Raw genomic sequence first — 19,943 nt, 5'->3', positions numbered from 1 at the left:
AAATATCAGAAAAATTGCAAAAGATACCAAAAAGTTTAAAATTTTTTTTGAGAAAGCCAAGTAAAGGGAAGGAGGGGCACCTGCAGGTGTGATTTTGGAGAAGGAAAAAGTTCTTGCAAAGCAGCCTTGCTGCAGCGCTGAGAAGGCTGAGCTGCCAGCACGAGCTTTTCTCTGGCGTGTGGGAGCCACAGCTGTGCCGGGAGCCCCGGCACGGGCTCCTTGGAACGTCACAGCTTCTACCGAAAGAAATTCGACGTCGACACGTCTTATCTTTTAGCATCCTGAAAAAGTGCTAAGTGTCTCAGGCTTCATTAAAATATCAAACTATATCCATTTTTAAACAAGCACCATATGCTTTGTTCCTCTAGCAAAATCTTCCTACATGGTTCAGGGACTTCAAAAACCCTACCCTGGGTGCAACACCTCTAAACTAGTTCAGAAAGGAAAAAAGAGAAAGTTTGGCTTTTAACAGTTAAATGCACAAATAAAATTCTCAAGGATTCACTTGGAAACTAACGTCCCTCAGCGAGTCACAGGCTTCGGCCTCCTCTAAAGAAAGGTGGCAACAAAACACGTAACACATAAAAACAGACATTTTATGAGTGTTGGGCGGGTTATTTTGCACTTTTCAGAAGTGCTTAAAATACCGATTGTTCTTTCTCATAACTAGAGCAAGCGTAGGCAGTTAGTTGATCTGAATCATCATCTGAATCTGCAGAAAGGAATTTGTCGGCATCGTGAAACCCTGAACACGCCGAGTGGGCATCTCCATCCAGGCCAAGGAGGCAGAGGACGGAGAAAAGCGCCCGAGAGCAGAAGAGAAGATGCAACGGGGTGCCCTCTTCCACCTGTATCACCTCGAGCATATCACCTAGTCATACTGAGAACGTTTCCTCATCTGTAAATGGGAATAATAATATAACCTCGGGAGGCTGTGAGAACGAAAGAAGAGCACGTTTTTAGAATATTTTGTATATTTTAAAATCTTATCCAAACATTAGATGTTATTGCTGTTTCTTTGGTCAGATCGAAAAATTCAGTCTGTGTTAGACCCCATATATGTACAGTCCTAAAAGATGGCTCTTTAAATTAGTTTTCCAACCGGGGCGCATGGCCCTGGAGCAGGGAAGGGCTCCTGGTGTGTCCCAGGCATCAGCCCTCTCACCCTCTGAGCCCTGTCGCTCTGGTAGGCCACACAACTATTTTCTATGTGCGTCCTAGCGAAGCACCAAGGATTGAGCAGAAACTGGATAGTGGCCAAATGTCCTCTGCCCGGCATCTCCCACAGGTCCAGCATTAGATCCTACGTTCTCTACAGCCAGCAGATTGTAAATTTGAGATGACAAGTAGGTACCATCCGCATTTGTTCCAGAAGCTTCTGTGAGAGCTCATCCATCTGGGGCACAGAGTGTAAAACAGGCCCAGGGGCAGCCTGGTGTCCTGGGCCTGTCCACGGCTGCCCGTGTCCCTGCTACACTTGGCCCTTGCCCATCCTACAGAGAGGCCCTGCACCCCCTTCCCTTGCTTCTTCTCTGTTCCTGCTGAAAGGCATCATTGCTCCTGCTCCAAAATGCTAACGCATCGCAAATGTAAAATGTTTCAGACATGAACCTCCACTCATATCACTGTGGAAGTGGCATAGCCCCAGGCTTCAATCAGACCACCTGGGTCCTAACCCAGGTGACTCCACTTTCTACTTTCTAGGTAAAGAACTGCTCATCAGGGGGCAGCCCCGTGCTGAGTGGTTAAGTTCGCACACTCCACTTCGGTGGCCCAGGGCTCACCAGTTCGGATCCTGGGCACAGACCTACACAGCGCTCATCAAGCCATGCTGAGGTGGCGTCCCCCACAGACGAACTAGATGTACAACCATGTACTGGGGCTTTGGGGAGAAAAAAAAGGAAAGAGGAAGACTGGCAACAGATGTTAGCTCAGGGCCAATCTTCCTCACCAAAAACAAAGAAGCATTAAAAAAAGAGAAGATGCTCAGTATCATTTACAAAAAAAAAAGAGAACTGCTCATCAGTTTCCACCTCTGTAAAACTGAGTCAATGTCGGCAGTCAATGAGATAAACTGTGTCAGTACTCCCCACAACGGAGAGCATCCAATCCTGGACCGCTTGTTAACACAGATTGCCGCCTCTCCCCCAGGGTTCTGATTCTATAAGTCTTGGTCGGCCCTGAGAATCTGCATTTTTAACAAGTTCCTAGGTGGCGCTGATGCTACTGGTCCAGAGAACCACTGCACTATGTACAGCTTCGCCTGGTGCATCGTAAGCACACCATTTTAGGCATTACTAAGAAAAAGAGTCGATAAAGATTTGCTTCGTTAGAAAGCTTCTCGATTCTGCTCTGTTTGAAAATTTTCCCCCCAAGAGTGTTTCCTGAGTTGAGAAATAGAAAATCTGGTCTCTTTGAACTCACTTTTCTTAGAAGTTGAGACACGTGGCGTAACACCTGTTTCTAAACAGAGCTACTGGATGTACTATTTTTGGCGTCTCTCGCATATTTTTTCCTTGCCAGTGAAGTTATTGAAATTGAAATATACCATCTGTTTGAGAGTTTGTATCAAAAAGACAGGTGACACGGTTGCAAGTAAAGACAGTCAAGCTGTCTCCACAGCAAACCTTCCTATCTGCCCAAATTGACTTTATTTCTTAGATTGGGCATTTGTGAACCTGCGTGTTCTTCTGGAGCAGGAGTTAAAAGCCTGCTCTCACAGACACCAGTCAGTTACCTGAAGCAACATTAACGACTGCAGGGAAGGAGTTCATCAAACTCCCCGGCCTGTGGCTGGATCAGAACCAGCAGAAACAGCAAATTCTATTGGCTACATATAGACATGTATGTATGTGTCTATATATATACGAACATATATGTAAATGTGTGTGTCTTTCTAAATCTGTGAATTAAAATGCAGTGAATTAAAAACTCACTGTGTGTAGTGAGCACCTGACTTTCTTAAATGTTTGTGTAAAATAGTTCAAAAGCGCCCCCGATCCCCCAAGTTCGTTCTCCCCATGGGCCATGGTCCCACCCCAGGAACACACCCGGGCAGTGCTGCCCATCACCCAGGCTGTTAAGGCTCAGGTGCACAGGACGCCCTGTGAAGCGTATGGCCAAGATGTTCCAGGAGGCACAGGGACAAAGCCACGTGGGGAGAGGAAAGGGCCAATGACTGCTTTGCTTGAGAGACACAGAGCCCCGGTCCGGAGTCTGGAGCAGTGAGGGGAGTTGTGCAGAGGGCAGTGTGTGAGATCTAAAGATGAGCAGGCCACTGGCTGTGTGGGAAGATCCACTCATTTTCCTGAACACCCTTCCTGGTGCTGTGGGCTTTCTGGGCGGGACCAGACCTCGGAGATCTAATAATGTGCCGCTGCCTTCGCACAGACCTGCCTTCTGGTCACTCTGCCATAGAGGCATCCAGGAAGGAGATCTGAGCCCTTCTTTGAAAACCCCTGTTGGTGCTTGACCGTTCTGCTTGCCAGGAAGTCTCCTTGTTCACGTGGAAACTGCCCGAGGCTCGGCCAGCCTCCTCCCACCTCCTGGCTCCCTGACTGACTCACCTGTGCTGGCCTCTGCTCTCCTCTGCTCCATCTTTCTGGCTTCTACCCACACCCTGCTTTCCCCTCTTCTCCCCAGGCTTTATTGCTCTGTTTCAAGTTTACAGCCTGATTGGTCCTGTCATGTCTGACCTGGAGAATGAGAAAGGAAGAAAGACATTTGGGACTTCCTCCTTCCCATCAACTTAAAGCCCAACATATTCCCAGCTAAAGACGAGATTTGCTGCCTGAAACTGGAGGTTTGCAAAACAGACGGCAACATGCTATCCAGGACTCATCTCTGGCTTAGGTGTATTATTATTAGGACGGGTCACACCCTTGGAGAGGCACCTTCTAGAACCCCTACTCCCTCGGGGGCCCTCCTGTCCTCTAGGAGAGTCTCCTTGACCATGAGCGCACTCCTACCTCACAGCCCGGCCTCGTCTCTCCGAGAAAACCTGGCAGAATCTCCTCATGGTATTGGAAACAAAAGCGTGGACAGGAGGTGTTCCTGGACAAGAAGGGCAGAGCTGTGCCCACTTAAATGGCAGGAAGTGGGAAAAAACATACCTCAAAAGCTTGGCCAAATGGGGCTCTGTTATACTAGTTTTTCTACATTTCTATAGGTTTGAAATGTACCATACTAGAAAGTTTTAAAAGCTAGCAAAGAAAGAGACAGACAGACACAGAGACACACAGAGAGACAGAGAGAAAGAGAGAGGATAGGAGGGGAGGGAGCGGGGAGAGAGGGAGGGAGAGAGGACAGAGTCATCAGGGCAGCCACCAGCGCTTCCCAGCATCCTGCTGGCGCTTCCCACAGGGCAGCCCCTCAGGGCTCAGGGTGCCAGGGGCGGTCCCAGGAGTTGTCATATTTAGACAGCAGAGAAAAAGATTCCCTCCCTCCCCCTCAGACTATCAACCACTGGAGCTGTTTTCAAAGTCCATTCTTCGCCTACTGGAAATGAGAACAGGGTGAGATCTCCCCTTAAGACCAAGGTACCTCACCTTGGGAGGCTTGGGGGTGTGGGATGATTTCCTTTCCTCCCTGCTTGTCAGTGTCTTGCACAGGAACGGCCTTCACTCTGCGTGATCCTTGACAAGACTGCTCCCCGTCTTGCAGTCTCAGCACCAGAAACCTGGCTTCCAGTGCCGGCTCCACTTTTTACCACTTTTATGACCTTGAGCTGGCCGTGACTGTATCTGAGCTCCCCTTTCTTTATTTCCCTGCCTCTCTCTCCTAGCTGTGAGGATGACGTGAGAGGGAGTGCTAGATGGCACGGGAAGGAACGACTGACTGCACAGAGGCAGGGCGGGGGGACAGTGGGGTGGCAGTGGCAGTTGAAGGACTTGAGAAAACATTGCAGTCAATTCAGTGTGTGGACGGTGGCGTTTCCTCTTCGCTTGTGGTCAAAAGTTCCTTCTATCCTGTGCACGGACACGACTCATTGAGGAGGTTATCAATGTGCTTCTACACATTGACGCCACAGCACACAGCGTGTGCCCAGGCTGGTGACCCTTTCCTTAGTCCATTAAGTAGATTTCAGTTCGAGACGCTTGTTTCTCTTCTACTCCTGCAGGACCTCCCAGTCCCAGGGTGAGGCCACTGGGACACGAGCTACAGTAAATACCTGGAAACAGTTTTGTTCCCAGTTTGCTTCCTCTCTGGCTTATAATTCACATGATGGCTCCCACTTCTCAAGGTGAGGGCCACCCGAGAGACGGGAGCAAACCGAAAGCACGGCAGCAGAGCGTTTCCTGTTCCCGTGGCAACTTTCGCTTTGCTCGGTAATGTGCTGAAGTGCCTAGGAATAAAAGTGCTGCTGATTTAGGGGCTGGCCCCGTGGCCGAGCGGTTAAGTTCGCGCGCTCCGCTGCAGGCGGCCCAGTGTTTCGTCGGTTCGAATCCTGGGCGCGGACATGGCACTGCTCCTCAGACCACGCTGAGGCAGCGTCCCACATGCCACAACTAGAGGAACCCACAACGAAGAATACACAACTATGTACCGGGGGGCTTTGGGGAGAAAAAGGAAAAAATAAAATCTTAAAAAAAAAAAAAAAAAGTGCTGCTGATTTGGATAATAACAGCAGGACTGTGACCGAAATGCTAAATTAAAATATCGAAGACAAGTTGTTGCCCAGAAGCCCAAACAATTTTAATCTGATTCAACCTCAAGACACACACGTTAAAAAAAGACACTCCTCGAGCTATTCATTCCATTGGTTAAGCATGAAATCACTCTCTGTAATTATCATTGTAGGCAAAATCCACTCTCGGAGCGTCGAGAAGGATGCAGGTGAAGGATCGATAGGCACACGGACCCACAGGGCTGTGCTTTTGACTCAGTGGCCCCTTATCTGTGCTCCAAGAGGAGCTTAATCCATGAGCGCTCCACATACGCGCGTCGTTGTATGCGTGCTCTTTAATCCAAGAGACAGATATCCAGGAACTTGAAACAATGAGGGACATGGAGTTAATTTAGTCATTATTAGTCTATTAATTATTTGTTAATGCCCTTCTTTACAACAGTCATTGCACATGTCATTACTCTAGAGGTAGATGAGTAATTATCTCCATTTCACAGATCAGAAAACTGAGGCACAGAAGTATTGTATCATGCTAACACAAGCATTTGTGGTCTGCGTGAGAGATATTTCTCACTTATAAGATACCACGCCAGATTTCTGATTATACAACTCAGCCTCCATGTGTTTAGAGAAGTGTACCCACCACTGAAAGATGAACGCATTCTGAGTGTGCTTGGCCAAATCAGGTTCCAGACCTGGACCACGAGACTGGCTGCATCTCAGCTGAGGTAACCTCACCAAGATATTGCCACCCGCAGAGCCTTTAGGCTAGCTTGCCTGGTCTGAGGCCTCTGGGTTTTTACATGCCCCTTAGCCCTTCAAGGTGTGGTATTGATAATACTGACCACAAGGGGTTTAGAAAAGAGAAGCTTCTTGCAAACATAGAGGGAGTAGCAGGAATTAAGTGGAAAGCAGGATGAGGGCTTCCAAGGAAGAAAAGCACGAGCTGAAGTGTGTTCCTGAGGCATCTCTGGAGCCTTCAAGCCTAGTTCTCATCTGGCTCTGCTAGAAGGGAGAGGAATGAAGAAACGATTCGAGCATCCTTTGAACACTCTCATTGCGGTTCCACTCTCTCCGGCAGGAGCGTCCAGCTGGTCCAGTGTGTTCTTTTGGCTCATCTTCAGGCCTTGCCTGCACCTCCCGAGCCACGGCTAAGGGAGATTCTCTGGGCAACGGGGTGTGGCCGGGGCTGCTGCCCCTCTCCTTCCTGGCTCCATGGCCGCTCTACTCACCTTGCATCCTCAACTACGACATTCTTTTTATTGAAATTCGTGTACACTTACTCCTCGGGGGGAAAAAAAATGGGGCTGTAAAAAGAAAATTTAATCAAATTGTTGACTCATTAATTCTTACATTTTTAAATTTTATTATACTTTTAGGTAATAAACAAAGTACTTTAAATGAAGTACATAACAAATGATGTATTGTTAACAATGCAAAAGCTTCTTCCATCTTAAGGACCTTTTGCCAGGCTAAATGAATCCTCCATCCTTGAACTGAAAACAAATTAGTGGACATCAGCTAAACGGTGGTTTAGGGATTTCCAGCGCCCATCGTCTCCCAAATATCAACTTGAACAATTATCCATATACAAAAATATCTTCACAGCAGTAAGGGCTCCAGGTGAGGGATTACAGCACCGGATGAAGCACAGAAATAAGAGAAGGCACTTCGAGGACGGAAGGAAAGACAGACTCCTGTCACCTCCATCACCACCCCCCATGTCCAGCAGCCCAGCATGGACAGACACACCACTCCCTTGGAAGGAGAGGAAAGTGAGCACCAATTCGCTGGAGGCTCCCACAGGCCAATTCCCCCGGTCCTAGGTGGCTCCCAGGGCACCAGGCTCGCAGCGGGCTCCAGCGGACCCAGGCTTCCCGCTCACCCCAGCACCAAAGCAGCCCCCATGGACTCAGACTCCACACTGGCTCCCACGGACCCCCGCAGACTCAAGGCAGGCCCGTCCCCGTGAACCCAGGCTCCGCGCTGGTCTGTGTACCCAAGCGCCAGGCTGGCACACCTGCTGACCCAGGCATTAGACCTACCTGCCCAGGGACTCCAGCAGCAAGCTCGCGAGCTGACACCACCAGACGACCCACCCAGAATCTCTGGACAGGCTGACTGGGGAAGGGCTTTGCCTGCTGAAGCCAGCGTGTGAAGACTGGAAGAGGTGCCTACTTCTTCAAATGTGCAGACACCAACTCAAGACCACAAGGATCATGAATAATCAAGGAAGCATGACATCAACAAAAGAAACTAATCAAGACCCTGAATAGACAAAGCAATCCTGAGAAAGAAGAATAAGGCTGGAGGCATCACACTTCCTGATTTGAAACTATATTACAAAGCTATAGTAATTGAAACAGTATGGTACTGACATAAGAACAGACACGCACACCAGTAGAACGGAACTGAGAGCCCAGAAATAAACCCATGCATATACGGTCACCTAACATTTGACAAGGGGTACTCAATGAGAAAAGGATACTGTCTTTAATAAATGGTGATGGGAAAACTGCATATTCACATACAAAAGAATGAAATTGGACCCCTATCTCACACTACTCAAAAAAATTAACTTGAAATGGATTAAAGACTTAAGTGTAAGACCCAAAACTGTAAAACTACTAGAAGAAAACATAGGGCATAGGGAAATAGCTCTTTGACACTGGTCTTGGCAACGATTTTTTGGATATGACACCAAAATCACAGGCAACAGAAACAAAAATAAACAAGTGGGACTACATCAGACTAAAAAGCTCCTGTATAGCAAATGAAACAGTCAGCAAAATAAAAAGGAAACCTATGAAACAGGAGAAAATATTTGCAAACCATCTGTCTGATAAGGGATTAATATCCAAAATATATAAGGAACTCATACAACTCAATAGCAAAAAAAAAAAAAAAAACCCAATTTAAAAATGGGCAGAAGAATTTATTAGACATTTTTCCGAAGAAGACATATAAATGGCCAACAGGTACATGAAAAGTTGCTCAATATCGCTAATCATCAGGGTAATGCAAATCAAGCCTACAATGAGATATCACTTCACACCTGTCAGAACGGCTATAGTCAAAAAGACAGGTGATAACAAGTGTTGGTGAGGATGAGGAGAAGAGAGAACCCTCAAGCCTTGTTGGTAGGAATGTAAATTGGTGCAGTTGCTATGGAAACAGTATGGAGGTTCCTCAAAAAAATTAAAAATAGAACTACCATATGAGCCAGCAATATCACTTCTGGGTATTTATCCAAAGAAAACAAAAACACTAACTGAAAGAGATGTCTGCACTCCCATGTTCACAGCAGCATTATTCACAACATCCAAGACGTGGAAACAGCCTAAGCATCCATCAATGGATGAATGGATAAAGAAAATGTAAGACTGGAATATTATTCAGCCATAAAAAGGAAGGAAATTCTGCCATTTTTGACAACATGGATGGACCTTGACGGCATTATGCTAAGTGAAATAAGTCTGACAGAGAAACACAAATACTGTACGTTCTCACTTATACGTGGAGTCTAAAAAAGCCGAACCCATAGAAACAGAGTAGAACGGTGGTTACCAGGGGCTAGGGGGGTGGCGGAAATGGGGACATGCTGGTCAAAGTGCATCTTATAACTTCCAGTTATAAGATGAGTAAGTTCTGGTGAGCTAATGTCCAGCATAGTGACTATAGTCAACAATACTGCATTGACACTTGAAAGTCGAGACAGTAAATCTCAAGTGTTATCACCACACACACAAAAATGGCAATTATGTGGGGTGGTGGAGGTGTTAACTGACTTTATTGTGGTAATCATTTCACAATGTTTGTATATCAAGTCATCACATTATACATCTTAAACTAACGTATAGGTCAATAATATCTCGACAAAGCTGGGAAAAAAAGAAAACAGATTAGCAAGTAGTGCATATAAACTGCTACTGTGTGCCCAGCACCTCGGGTCCATTTCCTCAAGTGCTTTTCACAGTCTCTCTCTCTGATAGGTACTGTTGCTGTCCCCATTCTGTAGATGAAGAAATGAAATATTAGAGAAACTAATAACAAAATCACCAGTTAGTAGGATCTATCTGAATCCAAGACTGAGTTCTTACCCCCTATTATATACTTAGGACTTCTTAAAGATGAGTGATGAGGTTGGTGTAATCCTTATATATTATGTGAAATACTTATTTAATGTCTGCACTGGAAAAACAGAAACTGACTCAAACCACTTTTTTTAAAAGGGATATTAACCCTCTGTGAAGTTCAGCCTATAGATATTTATATCCACCACCCCCCCGTAAAAAGTAGAGGGATCTTCAGTGAATGCATTGACGATGTTATTGGCGGTAGAGAAGGTTTATAGTATGGCTGATGAGATCCCAGAGGGAAGCCCGAGTCCTCCGGGCACTGGGAGCCCCTCGGCTGGAACGCTGGCTCCTCTTCCACTCACCCTGAGGCAAGGTCTGACCTCCACAACAAGCACATGAAAAGATGTTCAACGTCACTAATCATTAGGGAAACGCAAACCAAAACTACAACAAGATGTTACCTTATATCTGTTAGAATGGCTATAATTACCAAGACAAAAAACAATAAATGTTGAAGAAGATGTGGAAAAAGGGAACCCTCATACAGTGCTGGTGGGAATGCAAATTGGTGCAGCCACTATGGAAAGCAATATGGAGATTTCTCAAAAAATTAAAAATAGAAATACCATACAACCCAGCTATCCCACTACTGGATACTTATCCAAAGAACTTGAAATCAACAATTCAAAGAGACTTTGCACCACTATGTTCATTGCAGCACTATTCACAATAGCCAAGATGTGGAAGCAACCCAAGTGCCCATCGACTGATGAATGGATAAAAAAGATGTAGTATATATATGGAATACTACTCAGACATAAAAAAGACAAAATCATTCCATTTGCAACAACATGGATGGACTTTTCTTAGCATGCAATTTAAGGGTATTGTCCAGCAAAATAAAAGAAACAAGAAAGAAGAAAACATAGGGTCAGGAACAAGTGGTCCCAGGGGAGCCATTCTGTGGCAGCTGTGCCACCCACCCAGAAAGTAGGGAGCCAGAGCTGGAGCAGAGGCAACCGCCCCAGGGAGGACAGCCTGGGGAAGAAGGACCATCTCCAGAGAGAAAGCAGGACTGAAAACCTAGACAAAAGGAAAGAAAAAAGGAGAAAGGCAACAAGAAACTCAAGGAAAACACAAAAAGCTGCACAGGAAAGTCATGGACCGCGTAGGAAACAAACTGTGAAACAGCAGGTTGGTAGCATCAAAGCTTCGAGGAGTTGTAAGAAAAGAGACCCCAGATGACCTTGCTGCTAGGAATGTGCTCCCTACACAGACGACCCTTCTAAGGTCTTGTCACTGGTCCGGGAGATGTAATTCCAGCACAGATGATCTGTCCCAGCCCTGAACAATATTACATAGTCATAAAAATGTAAACGCCTTCAATGGGAGTCAAATTGGTAAAGTCAACGGATGAAAATGCGCAAAAGACCTTCTCGTGGATACGGAGAGAAGGTGACTGCTGATGACTTTGGGTAAAAGTAAAGACATAATTGGTAACAGAATGGATGTGAAAGGGAGAGCGAAGAGGTAGGAAAAGGAGAGAGGGACTGATTCCATGCCTTGCAGAGTAGAGGTGAAGACATACTGTCCATATTTGATGAAATATCATGCAGAATTTAAGTAGACTCTTTATCATTAGAATGGTAACTCAATTATTTTAAAAATAGTGTCATCAATCATTAGGCAGAGAGTAATGCGGTGGTGTAGAGCGTGCTAAACCCTCATCTTTCACATGGTGAGGCCAACCGAGTGTGCAAAGTGAGTAAATCAAGAAATAAGAGAGAAGCGAATCATATAGAGTTATGGGTGTAGACATCAGCAAAACCAGAAAATGTAAAAGAGAGACTGTCTCTGAGAGGTGATGGGAAAGGTTGGCATAAGAGAATAGATGAGAACGAAAAGCTAAACATGCAATAAAAACAAAGAAAGGAATCAATATTGCTATGAACGTGGAAATGCAGCTCTCACTGGAAACCTGACAGGAACTGAAGCAGACTTCTCTGTTTCTTTACACACACACATGCAGAACTTTCCTCTACCTTCTACTGTCAGCCTTCTCTGAGTTTCTGCTTCCTTGTAGCTTCAATTTGCCAGGAGCCCTTGTATCAGTCAGGATGCAGAAAGGAAAGAGACCAGACCCTGATGAATAAGGGATTTTTTTTCTTGTTATGTGACCTGGGGCATTTGTAAAAAATTATTTTATTGAGGTCACATTGGTTTATAACATTGTGTAAACTTCAGGTGTACATTAATATATTTCAGCTTCTGTACAGACTGCATCATATTCACCACCAACAGTCTAGCTTTTATCCGTCCCCATACATATGTACCCCTTCACCCCTTATGCCCACCCCCCACCCCCTTCCCCTCTGGTAATCAGCAATCTGTTCTCCTTATCTATGTGTTTATTCATAAATCTGCCACAGATGAGTGAAATCATCTGGTATTTGTCTTTCTCTGTGTGACTTATTTCGCTTAGCATAATACCCTCAAGGTCCATCGTGATGTCCCAAATGGCACAATTTTGTCTTTTTTATGGCTGAGTAGTATTCCATTGTGTATATATACTACATCTTCTTTATCCAGTCTCCATTGATGGGAAGTTGGGTTGCTTCCACGTCTTGGCTGTTGTGAATAGCGCTTCAATAAACATAGGGGTGCATAACTCTCTTTGAATTACTGATTTCATGTTCTTTGCATAAATACCCAGTAGTGGGATAACTGGATCATATGGTAGTTCTATTTTTAATTTTTTTTAGAAATATCTATGCTGTTTTCCATAGTGGCAGCACCAGTTTGCATTCTTGTGGGAGCAGAGGCCAGGCCAAGGGAGGCCGGTGAGGGCTGGAGCAGCACCCTGGGGCCAGCAGTCACAGGCAGCCTATTACCCCTAAGCCTGCAGGCTGTGGCAGGAACAGTCAGGGAACTTAGAGAGTGGGTGGGCTATCGGGAGGGCTGCCCTGGAGGAGCTGAGAGCTTGCAGAGGAATGAACCACTGCTGACCACAAGCAGGTGGGAGGGAGCCAGGGCAAGACACACCCTGCCTCTCTCCCCTCCCACCTGAGGGCAAGGGGGCCCAGTCTCCGAGGCACAGGCAAGGGGAGAGAGTGGCCAGGGGGCTGGGAGGGCAAATGGAGACCACGGACACAGCTTCGTGGCCTGACTACACCTAGAGGCTTCTTTCTATGCACTCCTCTGTTACATCCCATCACGGGCCAGGCTACGGATTAGCTGCCCGGGTCACTACCTGGTCCAATCAGCTATACTGGAAATGGCTGGGGGTGAGGGAATGGGAAATGCACCGGAAACATCCTCGCTCTGGGTGGAGCCGCTTCACCTGTTGGCAGGTCCAGAACAGACACAAATATGTGCATGTGTAACATATAAATTAAATGAAAGTCGTTGTGACATTGTGGTTGGTCCGCCTCAGGGCTTAAATGCCTCAGGGCTCAAACGTTTACTGAGAACTGCCTGTGATGGAGGCGCAGTGAAACACTGCATTGTTCTCTCCCCTCCTTTCCCCAGCTCCTGTGTCAGTAGGCCTGATTATTACTCTATGTTACAGACCAGGAGGTTGCACCAGCGGAGGTTAGTGCCCAGTGAAAGTAAGTGGTGGAGGCTGGATTTCACCTCACCCGGGCAATCTGATGCCAGATCTGAGCAACTGAACACCATTCTTGCCACATCCTAGAGAAACACAATAAAAATTAACATCATCTTTGAAAAGGGCTTACCTTTGGGCACAGTTTTCCATGAGCATGTCCAAAAGTAAACTATAGCAGCACTACAGTTAGCAGTCCAAGATTAGGGAAAACTGGGTGAAAGATATACGGGATCCTGCCAGATTGTTTCTTCCAACTACATGTGAATCTCCACTTGCCTCAAAACAAAGCTAAACAAATATTACTGTAGCAGCATCAATTACCATTTATTCATCTACTTCAACTCAAGCACTGGGCATCTCCTGTGTGCCAGGCACTCTTCTAGGTGCTGGGGACCAAGCAGAGAACTGACAGAACTCCCTGCCTCGTGGGGCGGGCATTCTAAAGGAAGCTGGCTTGTCCAAAGCTTCACTCGGTCAGGCTGCTTATAGTCCAAATTATTAAATACTCACTTATTACATAAATATGGATGATGAAGCATGCCATTCCTCATCCCCCGTAAAGTAGGTCTGAGGAGATTTCCCTGGGCTACTTGACAAAGTTCAGGATATTTGTGAATACCAAGCCTCGTCTCAAATGGTAAATAAATGTCATTCTTTCTGTCCACTCTTGTGTTTAGAATACCTGGAAAATTTAAACACCACTTCCACACATGCTCAGAAAGTCTAACTGCCTTCTCTTTCCTCCTCTTCCTTGCTCTAGGCTACCAAGAGCATCCAAAAAGGAAGAGGTGGGTGCAGTCAGTTCTCATGGAGATGATGGGGCTGTGATTGATGGATTGCAAATCCCGGCTAGTGTTCCCAAAGAAAGACATTTCTCTTGACCATTCCAGTGCCCTAGAGATCCAAGACATCCAGGAAGAAGATGCAACCAGCAGACAGAAAACAGCAGCCACCCAAGCGCTGAGGAGAGCCCTTCCGGTCATCTCTGTCCCAGCTCCAAGGTCTTCTCCATGATGGCCTGTAACAGCACGTCCATTGAGACTTACGAATACTTGCTGCTGAACGAGAGCAATGTGTCAGACTCTGGGGTGACCACTCCTCCTGCCCCCCTCAGGATATCCTTGTCAATTCTCATGATGCTGATGATTGTGGTCGGATTCCTTGGCAATGCTGTCGTCTGCATCATCGTGTATCAGAGGCCAGCCATGCGCTCTGCCATCAACCTGTTGCTCGCCACGCTGGCCTTCTCCGACATCATGCTGTCCTTATGCTGCATGCCCTTCACTGCCATCACCCTGATCACTGTCCACTGGCACTTTGGGGATTACTTTTGCCGGCTCTCGGCCACACTTTACTGGTTTTTTGTCCTGGAGGGCGTGGCCATCCTGCTCATCATCAGCGTGGACCGTTTTCTCATCATCGTCCAACGCCAGGACAAGCTGAACCCACAAAGGGCCAAGGTGATCATCGCCGTCTCCTGGGCCCTGTCCTTCTGCGTCTCTGCTCCCTCGCTTGCTGGCTGGACGTCCGTGGAGGTGCCCACCCGGGCCCCTCAGTGCGTGCCAGGCTACACGGAGCTCCCGGCCAACCGCGCCTACGTGGTGACACTGGTGGTGGCTGTGTTCTTCGCGCCCTTTGGTGTCATGCTCTGCTCCTACCTGTGTATCCTCCACACGGTCCGGAAGAATGCCATCCGTGTCCACAACCAGTCGGACAGCCTGGACCTGCGGCAGCTCACCAGGGCTGGCCTGAGGCGGCTCCAGCGGCAACAGCAGGTCAGCGTGGACCTGAGCTTCAAAACCAAGGCCTTCACCACCATCCTGCTCCTCTTCGTGGGCTTCTCGCTGTGCTGGCTGCCGCACTCGGTCTACAGCCTCCTGTCGGTGTTCAGCCGGACGTTCTACTGCAGCTCCTCGTTCTACACCACCAGCTCCTGCATCCTGTGGCTCAGCTACCTCAAGTCTGTCTTCAACCCCATCGTCTACTGCTGGAGAATCAAAAAGTTCCGCGAGGCCTGCGTAGAATTGCTGCCCCAGACCTTCCAAATCCTCCCCAGAGTGCCTGAGCGGATCCGAAGGAGAATCCAGCCAAGCACCGTCTACGTGTGCAATGAAAACCAGTCTGCTGTTTAGGCGAGAGGCAGGAGGAGCACAGGGTCCGTCGGTCCTTCCGCCCTGCTTCCTGGCACTGTGGTTGCAGGCAGCCTTGCGTGGTGGCCACTGAAGCACAAAGGTACTCATTTGTTACCAGATGAGCTGCGGCTCCCAAGTTTGCAAGATGAGCTATTTTTGTTTACTGCTGCAGAACAGTGTGAGGGTCTGATGGACCTGGAAGGTAGTTAAGACAAAGCAGGAATGGGCGGGGGAGTGCGGAAGCTGGGCAGAAAGTTAGGGAGGAGGAGGGGAGCAGGGAGTGAAGTTGGTTGAGTGCGGGACAGGGGAGCGCTCTAAGGGGCTCCCTCGACACCTGCTTAAGAGAAAGCCCAGCAGGTGTCTCCTCATGCTATCATTCACTGTGTGCGATGCCAGCGTTCGTCAGAGGTGTTTGTGTTCGCGGTGTGAGGGGAAACATGCAAGGGTCATTCCCCAGGCCGTTTATGACCACACCAAATCATCCTTTCTGTAAACCCAAGTCACGCCAGGAGCAGAGTGAGCCCGTGCTTCTCAGTTCCTCTGTGTACGCACGGGAGGCCTCCGTGGCTGGAAGCCCAGAGAATGTTCATGGGCAGCGCAGCTGAAACGAGTAGCCCACCTGAGTGCTTGTGCTTGTACCCACCCCTCCTGCAGGCCCCGGCCCCCCGGCCCCGCGCCTGAAGCCTCCCGCCCTCTCCTCTGCTGTGACAGTCCCTCTGCCCCTTCCCTCTTTCCATCCACTGCTCCCATGCCCCCCTGTTTTCATTCCATCTGTCCCAGCGCACAGAAAGAACACGCTCCTGTCATTCACCTTTCCGCCAGTATTTGTGGCGACTTGGTCCAATCTCAGACATGCTCAGGGGTGTGGTGGCGTGGTTTACCTTCCTCCCGACCCCTGAGGCTGCAGGCCTTGTGAGCCACGCAGGGGGCCTAATGAACACCCCCCTGGGCAGCTCCCCACCGACCTCTGTGTTCCTCCTACCTCATTCGGATCCACGGGAACCTGACTGCTGCAGCCTGGGCCACCTTCCTGGATCCTGGTCCTCCGAGCCGGGCGGGGCTGGGGTCCCTGGACTGAAGCTGCCTAGGGGGGACCTTTCTGCTTGTGCCCAGGGCGCCCCCTACCACCGGAAGCTTCTGAAGTTGGGGATGATTTTGATGAGTTCAGGGCCCACCACTTAGTCCACTGAGCTCTCTACAGTTTCAGATCTGAAGAGAGAAGTTTAAGGAGAGATTCAGAAAATCTGATTCCAAGTCTAACTCCATCAGGAACTAGTCATGTGAACTTGTTCGTGTCACGTCTTGCTCTGGGCCTCAGTTTCCCCATTTGCCAAGCAAGGAAGCAGGTCTAAAAGATCTCCAACGTCCCTGTCTTCTCTCAAACACTCCAATTCTAGAATGTGTATGTTTTCTACTCGTAGTCACCAGATCCCCTGCATTCGTTTCTTTATCCATGCCGTCAGAATTTATTAAGTGCCTACTGAATGCAAGGCACCGTGGTGAGATAGTGATGAACAAGGCGTGGGCTGCGCCCAAAAGGAGTCATCCGATTTATCTCAGGATAAGCGTCACTCACATTTGGCCTGAGAGCACAGAAGCTCCCTTTGTGTTTCTCCTCTCATTTCCCTTCCAAAGTTGTAGTAAGAGGCCAGCCCTCCATTCTCATGCTCTCTCCCCAGGGTGCAGATGGTGACAGAGGTGCGAAAGGGAGTGAACGTAATTTACATTAGTCTAAGCCCAGGGAAGGGCTTGTCAAGAAAATAGTTGACACCTTTTCTCACCAACTCCCGCCTTCTTTTACACCCGGAGGGGAGAGAGAGAGAAAGAGAGAGAATATGAAGACAGGCAATTGGTGTGTGATTGATTGCGGTGGGTCCTATCAATTCTGTGTCCCCAGTGTACCCCCAAGGTTTGCCTTCTGTCCCCACGAGGCAGTGCTGCATGGCCTCAGTGGTGTCCAAGAGCACAGCCAGACCACCAAGGGGACCAGGCCATTGAGCACCCTCCCCTCTGGTGGGCATTTAAGAGAATGTTCTTCAAGAGCCTTGAGCAAAAAGAAGTCACAAACTGAATGAATGAAGGTACCAAAACTCACATCAATCAGTGTTCTATGATGTATGTTGGACAGTAATATATATGTTTTCAAGTAATAATTTTGTATATATTTTATTTAAATAAAGCCTTATTGCTCTTTCGGTGTATAAGCCTATGTTGTTGCCGAAATTAGCACCAGGGGCGTGAACAGTAAGCCAAGAACCTGGTGTCCAGCACCTCCTAAGACAAAACAACTTCAGGAATTCCAGGACTAGTGGAGGACGTTAATGGTAAGACAACCACCAGGAGACTGTTGACAAGGAGGCTCACGACTGGGGCACTCCAATTTTCTTTTTAATCACAGCCCCACTAAGTCACTCCGGCCAGTTAGTCTGCACCTCTGACTCTCAGTTTGCCACCTTGAGAGCTCTCCCGGCCTCCTTGACCCTTCGATGACCTTGGCTTTCCTCAGATACTGCATAAATGCTGTAAATGCCGTTCTTGCCTCCCTCCCTGAGGCCCACAGGGCAAGCACTGCTGTCTGCTCTTGTTTTCATCTCCTCGGTAACCTCGGGGTTCCCCCACACTCTGGGCACCTGAATGGTTTCCCTGGGGCCGTGGGAGGTGACTGTGGGAACAGCTGTCCCAGAGGCCAGCACCTGGCTCTTTGGGAGAGCCTAGCCTCAGAAAATGAGACACGAGCGAGGCTCAGAAGTGTCTTCCTAATTCAGACCACCCCCGAAAATCCACTGCCTTTTCGTCTCGAATCTTGATCCCTGCCATTGGGGTAAACAAAAGCAAGGGTTCTCGAGGAACCAACCATTCTGACAACCAGGATGAGCAACAAAAATCTACATCAATTCCTACTTTGCTATTCTGAGCCCTGGTGTCTTTTCCCCAACATGATTGACAGCACATGCTCCTTTTGGACTGCAAACCCCACTCTGTTAGATATTTCTGACCTTGCTCTCGTTGCCTTGCTCAAGCAGTCAGCAGCCCTGCCTCCAGAGCCCCTGACGTCTCAGGAACGCCCGGCGCCCAGGTTTCCGCTCCCTTGGAAATGCACGGGCAGTGGCGCAGAGAGGGCAAGTGGTCCAGAATGGGCAGTCCAAACCCCAGGGTCCCTTGCTTTCTGAGCGACTCCAGGAAGTCGTGGAGCATTTCTGAGCCCGAGCTTCCTCATCTCCTATGTGGTGGAATTGCTCCCAGGCAGAGGGCCCCCTCAAAGAATAAGTGAAATAAGGTATATAAAGGATCTAGCCCAATGCCGGGTCCATGGTAAAGGCTGAATATACAGTGGCAATAATGATTACAGTTGTCCTGTCAACGTGCTTTATGGCCCGGGTTTATCCTTGCTGTGCAAGGATAGAAACGTGTTTCAGAAACTGGCCATTCAGTCCCTTTCCTCATCCTCATGTGGCCCTCAGATTTCAATTGACAAGAACACAACACCCACGGCAGCCAGGAGCATGGATTTGACCTTAAAGAGCAAAATTCGCAATGGCCTGAACTGTACCACTTGGTTCCATTGGAAACTCTCCCTAGTCAGAAGGCCACGTGCCCAGCTACAGCCTTCCTGACGTGGAAGGAGAGGACGAGGATTTGGTGGACTCCCCGCGGTCTCTGCCAGAACATCGAGTGATTTTGCAAATTCTGAGGTCCTAAGTATAAATTTCCAATAAAGGAGCCTTCGCTCATTGTAAAATAGACACACGGCTTATCACATCATCCCAACATGTTTGCTTCTCTCTTTCTTCACATCCACGTGCAGAAAGCGCACGCATCTGTGCCTGTCCTAAGGAGATAAAGTCACCACATATTTAATCTTTTAGACACAAAAGAAGGGAGACATGAAAGTAAACTGTTTGAAAATTTGCAGCCACAAAGGAATGAATTTTGCCCTTTAAGATAAGGAAAAAAAGTGCTATTTAAAACAATAATCAACAGTAATTGAGAACAACTCTGCCTAAGATTTGATTACATTAAAAGCAAGAGGATAATTTCAAGGCTCTGCCTGCTGAGAGGTGGAGCGTGGATGCCGAAGGCCAGGTGGACCACCGCGTGTGGAGGGGGGCGCAGGCCAGGCCGCAGCCATCTAACTAGTCAAGAGGAGGAGGGTTTGGGGACCTTAGCCGGGAGGTTAGCATCTGGATTCTGTAAAAATGAAACGATGTTTGAACCCAAAGCCATGGTGTGCGTGTGCACACGTGTGTGTGAGTGCACATTATTTTGGTAGGCGTCTGAGGTTACTGTGGCAGACAGTTCAAGTTCACCGTCTGCTCTTTCACCTGTCACCCTGGAGGAGTGGGAAACAAGGTGACATGGGAACAAGACAGGTACCCAAGATTGTCCCGCTCCCAGCGGGAACCAGGAGGGGCGGCAGCTCAGACAGATTTTCCTAGTTAGTCTGATAGGAACGGAAAGAACTTACCTGTATGAGAAACACCTGGATGCAACCAACACCT

At 48.1% G+C, this 19,943-nt stretch overlaps 1 protein-coding gene across 1 annotated transcript; it reads left to right on the top strand.

Annotated features, from left to right (window-relative positions):
* Positions 1-14,078: 14,078 nt before the first annotated feature.
* Positions 14,079-17,643, top strand: GPR45 (G protein-coupled receptor 45). The gene is made up of 2 exons (XM_070573372.1): positions 14,079-14,100; positions 14,203-17,643. Exon 2 carries the CDS (start codon positions 14,323-14,325, stop codon positions 15,442-15,444), a length of 1,122 nt encoding a protein of 373 aa, XP_070429473.1. The 5' UTR covers positions 14,079-14,100; positions 14,203-14,322; the 3' UTR covers positions 15,445-17,643.
* Positions 17,644-19,943: the final 2,300 nt, after the last annotated feature.

This window comes from Equus przewalskii, chromosome 14 (assembly GCF_037783145.1).
Source record: "Equus przewalskii isolate Varuska chromosome 14, EquPr2, whole genome shotgun sequence".
NCBI classification, from domain to species: domain Eukaryota; kingdom Metazoa; phylum Chordata; class Mammalia; order Perissodactyla; family Equidae; genus Equus; species Equus przewalskii.
The sequence above is the reverse complement of the archived record's forward strand: the minus strand, read 5'-3'. Positions and strand labels throughout refer to the sequence as shown.